Source organism: Nyctereutes procyonoides, unplaced genomic scaffold (assembly GCF_905146905.1).
Source record: "Nyctereutes procyonoides isolate TBG_1078 unplaced genomic scaffold, NYPRO_anot_genome, whole genome shotgun sequence".
Lineage (NCBI taxonomy): Eukaryota > Metazoa > Chordata > Mammalia > Carnivora > Canidae > Nyctereutes > Nyctereutes procyonoides.
Window position 1 is genome coordinate 68,239,536 of NW_026575140.1, and position 12,003 is coordinate 68,251,538.

Here is a 12,003-nt window from a genome sequence, read left to right on the forward strand (position 1 = left end):
ATGGCCTACAGCAGTGTACATGGCCATCCTGCAGAGAGGGCCTCCGTTGTCCCTTGTGGTAGTTCGTGTCCCCACACCGCACCAGCAGAAGCAGCTGGGCCAATGTAGACTTCCCCTAATCCATTAGCCTATGGCCACCCCCAGAGGCCAGGCATCACCCTGCTTGCACACACTCCAGATGGGAAACCAGCCTCTCGCTTCATAGGGAGAAAAACTCAAGTCTTAGGGAAAATTACTTAGGGTTCAGCGTAACACTGAGGGACCAGCAGAATCGGGGAGATCATATACCAGGTGTAGGAACCCAGACACAGGTGATTCCTACCTGTGTCTACCCCCCTACCCCCCCCTTTTTTTTCTGCTGCGGAAAAGAGAAGTGAGAGGACTGATCCCGGATGGATATAAGATTGCCATCACTAAGGAAGATGTGAAATTATGTCTTTTGCTGTTGCCCATCTAGACTCCAACAGAAGCGCCTCTTCCTGCAGAAGCAGTCTCAGCTGCAGGCGTACTTCAATCAGATGCAGATCGCCGAGAGCTCATACCCGCCGGGCCAGCAGCTGGCCCTGCCCCGCCAGGAGCCGCCCGCGCCATCCTCGCCACCACCCCCCCCTTTCAGCCTGGCCCAGTCCCTGAGCCCTGTCCTGGAGCCTACCACCGCCGAGCAGATGCAGTACAGCCCCTTCCTTGGCCCCTTCCGAGAGCTGCAGCTGCAGCCCCTGCCTCCGGCCCCTGGCCCCCGAGCCCCTCCACTGCCGCCACCGCCCCCACCACCGCCCCCTCCCCAGCAGGCAGGGGCCACCCCGGCACCCCTCCCATTCTCCTACCAGACTTGTGAGCTGTCTGGGGCAGCATCCCCTGAGCCAGACTACCCACCTCCCTGCCAGTACCCAATGGACGGAACCCAACAGGGCAGCCTGGCCACACCGGACTGTCCACAGCGGAGCTCAGGACTGCAGGAGGCCACCTCCAGCTATGACCCACTCACCCTCTCCGAGTTCCCTGGACTCTTTGATTGTGAGATGCTGGAGGCTGTGGACCCACAGCATGGCGGCTACGTCCTGGTGAATTAGCGTCGGCACTGGAGTGAGGCAGGTCAAGTGAAGGAAGAATGGGGATTTCTATTTTTATTCCAGCCTTTTAAATTTAAAGCTTATCTTCCTGCCCTCTCCTAAATGGAGAAAAATTAAGTTGCCCGACTGGAATCCAAGGGCCTGGCCAGGCACATGTCCCTTTCTCCCGGCTCTGTCCACCAGTCTTCTGGGGCAAGTGCTGGAGCATCATGGTCGCCGAGGCTCCTGCCCAAACGTCAAGTGGAGCAGGCTCTCACAGGAGGTGGACAGAGCTTTCCACAAGGAGACACCCAGACATAGGTTTTCTGTAGAACTACACCAATTCATTATTGAGGGAAGCCTCGATGGAAGCAAAAGAACCATGTGCTGTTAGAGATGGGCAAAACATAGAAACACACTATATTTTTCACTGAGGCCAAGCAACAGCACATTCTGTTAGGCAAGTCAAGAATATGTAATGGAATCTGATGCACAGGAAATAAAGGAAAATTGTGCTTGGTCACTGAATCCTAAGTTTGAAGCTGCTGCTGCAGGTTGTCCCCAAGACCACTGCAGAGAAGTGGAACGTGAGCTGTTTCAGGGGCCACTGAGTGACAGCTGGCACTGACCCCTGAGACTGGCAGACATCTCCACCTGGGAGCAGTGACACCGCCCCCCCCCTCTTCTGCAGGGTCCCTTAGGGCTTCAGCATCGTCCCCTTTAGAACCACGAGGAGCCCCCGGGAGGGCAGCCCTGGGCCAGGGAAGACGGGCTCTTCCTGCGGAGTCTCCTGCACAGACTGCTGGTCTGGGGCCGCCAGGCTGTAGAGGACCTCGAGTCTCTTTTAAAATGTTGTAACTACTTTGACTTTACACTCTGTGTTGCTAGTAGTTCATTGAGCTTTGTATATTTGGACAGTTTCGTATAGGGCTTAGAAATTTCAAGGACAAGAACATGAACTTCGATCTCCCATGTGAAGTGGTAGTGCTGTGCCTTTTCCCCCAGATCATGCTTTAATTCTTTCTTTTCTGTAGAACCAACAGTTTTCATTTATGTCAATGCTAAATCCAAAGTCACTTCGGAGTTTGTTTTCCACCATGTGGGAATCGCATTCTTAATTTCCTTAAAAGTTTTGACTTGCAACGAAACATTCAAGTATTACAGCAATATTTAAAACCACAAATGTGTTAACCATCTAGCAGATCATCTGCCAAACACGTTCAATGACTAGTGAAACGTAACCTTAACCCTTACAGATTTCTCATGGGACTAAGTGAGAGCTAGATGCAACAGCTCATCAATCATATACCTAGAAGTAACAAGGAACCCGTCGCTTGGACGGCAGCACCCCAGTGTTAGAAACCCAGTGTTACTAACCCAAGACGGTCATTTCTGTCCTGTAGAATGGCCTGTCCTATCAGCAGGTGAACGCGTAAGCACAAAGCATCACAAAGCACAAAGGAGAGAGACACTACGTTGATGCTGCATCTAGACACACCTTTAAGTCGCCTTTCCTGGTTGTAGTAGGTGTCCAGGCAAGTGGGGAGACATGCGCACAGCCCTCCAGTGTCGGTGCCTGGAACAGCCCCCCAGCGCTGGGGTGAGCGTCTGGGCATTAGTGAGAGGGGGTGCTGTGGAGGACTGTCGTTTCTGTGATTTTACAACTCCTGAAAATGTAGGAATGAATTCTGTTCCCTCCTTGAATTGTTTATTCCTCATGCTTAGGATTGATGACTTCGTGAAATAGAGAACATCATTTCATTCATGCGATCCTTTCATTAAGATCTCTAATCTGTTTTCAGTCTTTGCAAAATAAGCCAGTTATGAAATAGGGCTTGATTTGTTTAGACTAAAGGATATTTTTCCAAAATATACTACAGAAGCGCTGTAATGTTTATGAAATTAAAATGCCTTCCAGCCTGAAAATGGGACGGCAGGAGTGGCACTGGCAGGTTGACACAGATGCCTGCTTCCCTCCCTCCTCCCAGGCCCCGAGCACCCCCCCCCCCAGCCCAAGAACCCTGGGAGTGGTGACAGAGACTGGTAAGGCGGGGGGCGGTGGGGAATGGGGGTGCAGAGGAGAGGCTGGTGGAGGTCAGAGGGCCCAGAGCCAGCTGCAGGGACACTCCCCGGCAGTGACCAGGTCTGGGAGGCCCTCCCCGGGGGAAGAGCACGAGCCGCCCTGCCGGACCCCATGTCGTAAGCTATTTGCTTTTCTCATTATTTCAAGCAGAAATCAGTAAATTCCGTAACGATCCGTCTTTACTGAAATGTAAGCTGCTGAGAGGCAACTGGTGACAGTCGATCAAGTGTTTTCCCAGCCCTGTGGGATCGCCTCCAGCGCTCTGTCCCCTAACCAGTGACCTCGGGACGCTTCCAAGTGGCTTCCACACACACTCAAACACTAAGAAGGCTTCGTACCACTCTTTTTATGAGAGGCTACTTTGAAATAAGGACTTTCTTTCCAGTTTGTTTCATGTTAGCAGTGTGTACACTACTGTATAGTAATCATTAGCTTTATTATCTTGTAAACCAGGCTCCTCTGAAGAGACTTTGGTGAGATGAACGTGAGGTAAAAATTTCATTCGGCAAAAAGTGCAATATGTGTGGTACTTTATTTTTTATGGTCTTTTTTTAATCCAGGGGTATTAGTCTCTGCTTTGGGAAAAATGCACTAATTCTGCAATTTCCAGTTGGGCAAGTGTGTCTCAGTATTTACATGCAACTGATAGGCTGGTCCCTGTAAGGCAAATAGAATGTGTTAACAGCAGAAAGGTGTGTGTTCTGTTTTCAAGCCCCTGGGGAGCTACCTGACCCTGCACCTGACCCTGCACCGCCCTCCCAGTACCTCAGGAACAGAGAAGGGGGCAGAAGGTTCTCTACAGCTTCCCCTCTCCACTACCCTCTTAAAGACAAACAACTGGGGCCCACAGGAGAGGACGAGGGCATGGCGCTGAGGGCTGCTGCTTCCATACGAACAAAACCCCTTCCCTCCTGTATCAGACTTTGCCTCCTCGGAAAGAGAAAGCTGCCTCGGAAATAAAGACCTGCTGGGCGCGTAAGCTGTTCGAGAGTCCCTGGGGTGCAGCTGGCCTGCCCCACCCTCTGAGGAGGAGGGCCTGGGTTGGGTCCTTCTGGGGAGGGGGCAGGCCATCCTCCCTCCTGCCAACTCCAGGCCCCTCCAGCTTCGCCCCTGCCCTGCCCCCACACTGTCCTTAGCACTAAGAGGGGGGATGCCCCACTAGGAAGGGCTGGGGACATCAAAGGAGCGGGGTTCCCCATTCTCCGGGATACGTTCAAAAGCCTCTGTCCTTAGTTACACCTAAGCACCCTTTTAGTTGAAAGGAAATTCCTACTCCAGACCTCTTGCCACAACCCCCTTTCTCTAGAGCCCTCACAGCGCGCTGCTGGCACCACCGGGAGCAGCGATGGAATCCCTGCGCAGGGGGCTTACCTTGGCCGCATCTGTACCCCTGAACCGGGCCGCCCCTACTGCCTCCTCGGGAGCCACCCGAGCCGCTCGCTCTCTGTGTGCCTAGACATCAAAGGGACAAACTGGAGAACAGGTAGTGAGTTGGAGTCATTGCATAGGCAGGGGTCTGTGGTTGCTGTGCTGCTTCAGGACATTTTTACAGAACTTCTCTTCAGAGTGGTGTGTGTGGAAGACAAGAGCAGTAGCCTCTGCCTCTGTTTCAACACTGGACAAAGACTCTTTAAACGTATGTGTCCCACCTGCCCAGGAGCCCCAGGGGGGGTCACTGATCACAGAGTGCCCCCCCACTCGGCCTGTGGTCCCAGGAGGTGGTAGGGTAAGCTCAGGTGGGTGTCCTGCCCGCATCCCCTCTGGGACAGCAGCTTCAGGGTCACAGCCCCCTGCAGGGGAGGGGGGCAGCTGACAGCTCTGCCCCAAGTCAGCCTGCCCGTCTGCGAGGAACAACAACTCCTAGCTGGACCTTAATTCACCAAACAATTCCCAGGGAATCTCTTCTAAGCCTCACGACAATTCTGTGAAATTAGCAGGACGCATACAGTCCTCACTTTTCACAGTTGAGGACACCAGAGCTCGGGAAGTTCCGGTGAACTGCCAGGCCCGTGGGGGAGCCAGGACCAGCTCTGGGGCTTCCTGGCTTCTCCCTGGGCACTCCCTCCCCTCCTCAGTAGCACCTGACTCTTCACAGCCAACAGCTGTGTCAACAAAGCCCCCATCTTAGTTAAGCACGGGGGTGGCAGTGGCTGTGACCCTGTCCCCACAAGCGTCTTCTCCCCTGGGCAGCTACCCCCAGGCGGCTGTGTGGGAGCAGCCTTAAGAGACACAGGCCCCACACACCGCCCTCCTTCCAGGGTCCAGTTAACTACATAAGTTTAGGCTCACATCAAAGACGTCTAGTTTCTCCTAGTCACACAACCTACCAATTTCCTAGAGCATATGGTGGAAGGACACACACACCCTTCCCTGATTGCAAGGGGGCCGAAATGCAGGGCTCTGGCTCAGCACTGCAGCCCCACAGACCCAGCCCCACAGAAGGAGGCCCTCGGAGAAGAATCGGGAAAGCGGCCTGGCCTGCAGGAGGGGTGTGCCATCAAGGTCCATCAAATAGGAGATTAGACACTTTTAGGGATGAAACAATTAATACGCTTTGAATACTTTGTCTTCTCAGAGGCACAGTGGGTGGGTAGAGGGGCGCTGTAAAAATAGAAATACAAAAGAGCATCCTGGAAAAAGAAGGGCACAGACTGGAATTCTGTCCCGAGCGAGGAGAGCGAACTCAGACCCACCGCTGGCTGTGCGGGGCCTATCTGGTGCAAGATCTGCTCAGTCCAGGAAATCCAAGGAGAGGTGCCTTCCCACTACTCGTGGTGAAAGAAACCTGCCTCCACCAAAATCTCTGGAGGGAAAAGCAGCAGAAAAGGTTTGCTTCTCTTGGGGACTGCGATTTAAGAAATAAAAGTGATCAAGATATTTGCACTTTGTAGAAAGGGCAAGATTCTTTGCTTATTTCTGAAAGGGGGAGAGTGGTCTTTGCTGGATGTTTGGTTTGTGAAAAGAGTTACTTTTGATAAAAATCTGTAGTTATTTTTTTCTGTGTTTTTTAAATTACTAAGAGAAATTGGTGAGTTCAATAGCTTTGGTATTTTGAGTGCAAATCATAATAGTTCCAATGTGGAAAAAAATCAAAATGGACCCTGTCCCTCAATGTTAGGAAATTGCCTAAAATGCAGTTTAATAAATGATCTTTGTTATCAAATGGTAATTTACACGGGGTAATGTTCTGCGAGGAAAATGTACTGTTTTTATGTTTCCAACCTAAAATTGAATTAAAATAAAAACAACTTGTTTTCTAAGAGCCTGGGTGAGATGAATGTCAGATGGAGGTAGGGCCTTTACCTCATCAGGCCATGAGTGGAATTTGTAGAGTCTGGAAGGTGGCTGTGTTCCCTGAGCTCTGGTGCTCATTTCAGGCTACAGAAGGACAGTGGATAATATGTTCTCATTGACGTCAGCAGGGTAAATAATACCTTGCTCTGAAATCGCCCGAGTCCACGTTAGCGGCGATTGAACGCTGACGGAGCACAGCTAACCACAGCCTGTCCATGGGCACGCGGGCCGCCGCTCCCGGGTTCGCAGATGTGCTCCACCCCGGAACGGCCTCGAGAGCAGGAGGAGGGGAGGCAGTGCACCGGGCTCCCCAAGTTCAAGCAACTCCAGAGCAAGGGGTGGAACCCGGGCCAGCGAGACACAGCTACCACTTCACCATGTCACGCCCCGGGGGCCGCAGGAGGCCCCCCTCCCCGCCGCGTGAACACACGGCCACCCCTCCCAGGGCCACCTGCTCAGTGCACTCGGGGTGGACAATCCATGAGGCATCAGAGGCCGCTCTCGTACGGTCGCACGGTCCTCGTGCCAGACCCCGAGGGAAAGGGCAGTATTAGATCCTACTCTCTGGCAGCGAGTTCAACTGAGATCTGGTTTCGCTCAAACCATTTTGGTGGAGCCCATGCTATAGAACAGACGGCTCCCACACAGGGATCACCCACCTGCAGGTGCAGGGGTGCAGGTGGCTGTCAAGGGCAGGAAGAGAACAGAGCCCTCTGCACCGACTTGCCCTGCCCAGCACCCAGCACAGGTTCTCAGCCCTGCCCCCAAAAGACTTACTGGCTCTCAATTGCCTCCTTTTTTTTTAAGGAAAGCACTCAATTTCAGTAATGTTTTGCAGACTTTTCCCTTTCCCACCAAATTTCTCCATCATTTTTGTGTTGCCAAAATCCACCCCAGGGTATAGGCCAAAATAACAGACCTGCCAGCAGAGACTGGCCAACACTAGCCAGTCAGGCCCCTGACCTACACATTCTCCAGAACATCCTTCCCTTCTGTGACCTCTGAGCCAGAGGCTTGGCCCAGGTATAGGAAGATGGGGCCAGGGAGAGCTGAGCCCCAGGCCCCGGGCCTCTGATGGGCCAAGTGGGGCCCAGGACTTGCCAACAGTGCCCACGCATCCAGAGGGTTACAATGTCTGCGGCCAACTCACCAGCCCGCCTCCCTCACTGCCAGCGCCCCAGACCTCTGCTTCTCAAAGGGAGAACGCAGTCACCCTCCCCATCAGGGAGGCTTTGAGCATTTTACTTGATCTCACCTTGCTCCCCAAAGATGAGGAGGGAATAATGGGGCCTGAGATGCCGAGAAGGGGTCAGACAGAGAGTGCTGACCCTCAGGAGCAAGCCCATTACCACTCCAGGGCCACCTGCTAACTAGGAGTGGGGTCCGGCTGAACGGAGAAGAGCCTCAAGGCCTTTCCCAGAAGCCCACCACGCAGAGGACCCTGCACTCACAGCCTCCGCTGACTCTTCAGTGTGAGACCCAAGAACTGCCCTCTAGTCACCAGAGAAACCCAAATGTTGAATAGGGTCCCTGTGCCAGCAGAGTGAGCCAGCGGGCAAGCAGGCTGCTGGAGGAGGCCCCGGGGATGCAGGGCCTGGCCAGGAAAGCAGCGCCTAGCTTCCCCCAGCCCACCCCCTGGGGCAGCCACCCTGGCTCCAAGGCCCTCTCGACAGACTGGTGCCTACCCATTTCTTGCCAGGGATGGTGTGGGGGGCAGCAGCAAGCACCCCTGACAGTCCTGGGCCCTGGCACCGCTCCGAGCCCTGCCACTGGCCGAGCGCATCACCGCCAAGGCCCACTGTCCCCGGTGCTAATATGGGAACGCACGCCAGCTGATGTACCACTTAGGTTTGTTGAGGTTCCGGGCAGCCTGGCCAGCCCAGCCTGCGGAGCAGAAAACCCCGCGGAGACTGGCAGCTGCCCCGACGGCTCGTCACACCATCTCCCCTCTGCCTGCCTTGCTTCCACTGAACTCCACCCTGACACTGGCCTCGGATAGTGGTCGTGTGGCACCGATGAGATCTCTGCATGGGGTTAAGGCCGGCTGCCCATTCTGCACACCCGCTCCAGGTTAGGAGCCCAGAACCTTGCCTTGGACTCCGTTCTCGGTTATGAGTTCGGGCAGCGCCGGCCACGACAGAGAGCATTCACGAGAAGCCACATCCCACTCAAAAATGGGCTTTCGTCATCCACCTCCAACTTTCAGGTCAAGCTCCTGGGCATAGGGTCCAAGGGCCTGGGGGTCCTTCTCGGTCCCCAAAGTCCCACAGGGAGACGGTACCAAGAGAAGGCCAGAGCTCGAGGGCGCTGCTCCAGCTGGCCTCCCTGGGCTCCGATCTGTCCTCAGCAAAGGCCTCTTCCCTCCCAGCATCCAGAGCTAAATTCCGTAGATGGCCCCAGAAGCCCCCCGACTTCTCTCGGTGGGGGGCGGGGGGGGACACAAGGAGGACAAGCAGCCCCTCCTCACCCAGGAGCTGAGACTCCTGAGCCACACAATGTCCCCCGTCCCCCCCACTGCGGGCTAGTGGGAGCACAGGGGACAGAGGCCAGACATCCTCGGGGCCCGTATGGCTTGGAGTTTGGGGAAAATAAGTAAAACTGGAAAAAAAAAAAAAAAAAAAAAAACCAAGGGCGGAAAGAAGCAAGGGGTGCAGGAGGAGAGGAGACTCCTCGGCCGGTGTCTGCAGGACAGGCGGCTGGACAGGCGGCTAGATGGACGGGAGCAGAGGAAGGGGGTTCGGCCCCACAGTGCCCACAACTGCTATTTACGGATGCTTCCCCTGATGCGAGTCCCCAGACCTGCGCTCGCGGGGAGACTGAACGTCCCTCACAGCTGCTCCTTCCTGCAATAACAGGGCTGACATCACTGTTGTCAGGGAAATGGTGTTTTGATTAAAATCATGTGACAGCTACTTCGTGATTCAATAAACAAATCCCCTGTTAACCCTTGCCTGACAAGCCAGTGGCAGCTCTGTCGTCAGAGGCCAGGAGGGCGGCCACAGGGGGTGGGGGGGTGAGAAGAGGGGGCCCAGCCAGGCCAACACCACCAACGGGCGGCTGGGTTGCCCTGGGCCTGCGGGGGCTCAGCAGCCACGCTGCTCCCTGGCAGGCCCCGCGGGGAGCTGGCTGCTCTGCAGGCCCCGGGCAGGGCCCGGCAGCGCCCCCGCCCTAACTCTCCCTTCGGGGCTGCTCTCCTGGAGCGAGCGGCTGCCCCGCCCCCCTGACTTCCCGCGGCTCCAGGGCCCCGACGAGCGAGCGAGCGAGCGGCTGAGGCGTGTCCAGGGCTGCGACAGGGACAGTGAGCGAGGGGTTAAGAACGATTCCTGGTTCGCTCTGGATGACTTCCTGGATCACTCACTTGGCGCCGGCCCCTGACACGCAGGGCCCTGCTGGCAGCACTCCGTCCCCTCCCTCTCACCCAGGCCACTTTCCTACTTTCCTAGGGTCACACAAAGGCGGGGAAGGCTCCCTGAGTGTCGGGCCAGGGGGTTCTGGGTTAAATCATCCACAGCCTCAGGGGCCTCCCGCGGGCCGGGAAGCCCCAGAAGGCAGAACAGGACTGGGGGGAGGTTGGCGCCCCGAGAAAACCAGCGCCTCCCACCCAGGGCTGTGAGGACCAACTGGGCCACCAGGGCCGGTCCCCAGCTACTCCAGGCCCAGGTCAGGGGCGACAGGCACCTCATGGCCCGGCCTGGCGGCCCTGAACTTGTAGAAAGCCCCTCACTCTTTCTTCCCAAGCAGGGCTGCGGGTGGGGCCTAAAAATATGCGACTATCATTCCTGCTCCTCCGGTGAAGGGCTCCTCCCAGGCCGCGCTCCGTGACACCCAAGGGCTGAGGGCTCAGGCTGCGGGGCCACCCAGACCAGCCCCGCGGCACCTCAGGAAACCATTCTCATGACCTCAGTTTACATGAAATGAAGGGAAAGCCACGGGGCCTTAGAACATGCGTTTCGATGTCAGAGCCTTCACCAAGCAGCCCCACCCCTGCAGGCACGAGTGCGGGCGGAGGCCCGACGGGAGGTGCAGCGGGGCTTCCACACGCGGCGGCCGCTTCCCTGGCCGCAGCGGACGCCCACACAATACGGGCTGAGCCACGCGGGGCCCACGGACGGGGTCGCCCCACAAATACAGTCCTGCCGGTGTATTTCTCCTAGGATTTTCTTAACACGTGTTCTCTCTAGCTGACTGGATCGTAAGGGCGCAGTATGGAACACACACACCATACAAAGTGTGCGCTCACGGGCTGTTGGTGGTGTCAGTAGGCCTCTGGTCAACAGGCTATCAGTAGTAATGTTGGGGGGGGTCAGAAGTTATATGCAGATTTTTGACTGCACCAGGAAGGGGGGCAGTGCCCCTAATCCACACTGTTCAAGCGTCAACTCTGTGAGCCTCAGGCACCCTCCTAATAGCCCCAGAGCTATGACCCATACCAGCTCCAATTAACAAACAATGACGCTCAAATTCAAAACGTTTGCACATCTTCTCTAGAGGCATCAAATGGGGCTTTGGACCATTACCCAGTAAAAGTGACAGGAATGGTTTTGTCCTTGAGCTGACAGGACCACCTGAGCGGAGTTGTAGCAAATATGGAGGGTCTATAGTCTCTGAGCTTAGTGGAAATAACCCATTTCTGTAAGAGCTCTTCCCCAAGCACCCTTGTCCGGTGTGTGAGCCTCTGTGAGCCTCGCTGTCTCTGAGCCGGGCGGGGGAGGGGGGGAGGGGACGGACCTCGAGCCACAGGAGTGACAGAGCTCCGAAATGCCCACCCCTCAGAAATACTCTCAGGACGAAGGACAAGAGAGAGGACAACAGGCTTTAAAAATATACTCTTGGCCCTAAAAGCCGGCCTGTCTCCGCAGGGAGTTAGGGCGCTGCTTCAGTGGCTACCTGCCGGAATGCCAGGCCACGGCGACCATGTCCACCTCAGCCCCAGAGGAGGAGACCCAGGTGTCAATAGCACTTACCTTCCCGGTGTCCTCTCCAGGCCCTCTGGGTCTCAGGAAGTGGTTCTTGTCAGCCTCAGGGTCGCTGGGCTCCTCACTGTCCTTCACAGGGAAATCTAGCTTCCTCAGTCTCTGGGCCACCGCTAGAGATACAGACAGCAGTCCAGTAACGCCCCTGACCCTGACCCCCTGACCAGGGCACGGCCCTCCTCAGCCCACCTGCGCCTCCCAGCCAGGACGCCCCCAGCTGGGCAGAGCACAGGAACCTACAAGCGTGTGGTCCCCTGGGCAGAGAAAGCTGGTTCGCCCTAGAACCTTCCTGAAGGTCCCTTTCCCTCGAGCGCCATGGAAAGTGTCAGCTCGGGGCTCCCCCGCATCTTGGTCACTGCCTGCCTGCACACCCCCAACCAGGCAGAAAAGACCTGGATCCTTCCAGAACTGGTAATATCAGCTTCAGAGAACTCTGGAGAAATAAACTACTTGGCTTTTCTACCCAATGAGTAATTAAACTCATCTTCCAGATTTCCATCTCAACTGAACGTTATGTAATTTCCTGGAAACAGCAGGTTCACGGAGACAAACAGGCAACAGTGAAACCACCGCGGGTACAAGGACGGGAGACATGTGAGTGACC

The 12,003-nt window shown here is 55.7% G+C and overlaps 2 protein-coding genes across 2 annotated transcripts in view; one reads left to right on the forward strand and one right to left on the reverse strand.

Annotated features, from left to right (window-relative positions):
- Positions 1-6,394, forward strand: part of SIK2 (salt inducible kinase 2) — a 130,850-nt gene extending 124,456 nt beyond the window's left edge. The window contains exons 15-16 of the mRNA XM_055306223.1: positions 458-4,107; positions 4,439-6,394. Of these exons, the coding sequence (XP_055162198.1) occupies positions 458-1,070 (613 nt within the window). The 3' untranslated portion in view covers positions 1,071-4,107; positions 4,439-6,394. The remainder of the gene's footprint in view (positions 1-457; positions 4,108-4,438) is intronic.
- PPP2R1B (protein phosphatase 2 scaffold subunit Abeta) overlaps positions 3,668-12,003 on the reverse strand; it is a 33,054-nt gene continuing 24,718 nt past the window's right edge. Inside the window, exons 15-17 of the mRNA XM_055305270.1 lie at positions 11,391-11,512; positions 4,504-4,584; positions 3,668-3,789 (exon numbers count right to left, since the gene is read on the reverse strand). Of these exons, the coding sequence (XP_055161245.1) occupies positions 3,724-3,789; positions 4,504-4,584; positions 11,391-11,512 (269 nt within the window). The 3' untranslated portion in view covers positions 3,668-3,723. The remainder of the gene's footprint in view (positions 3,790-4,503; positions 4,585-11,390; positions 11,513-12,003) is intronic.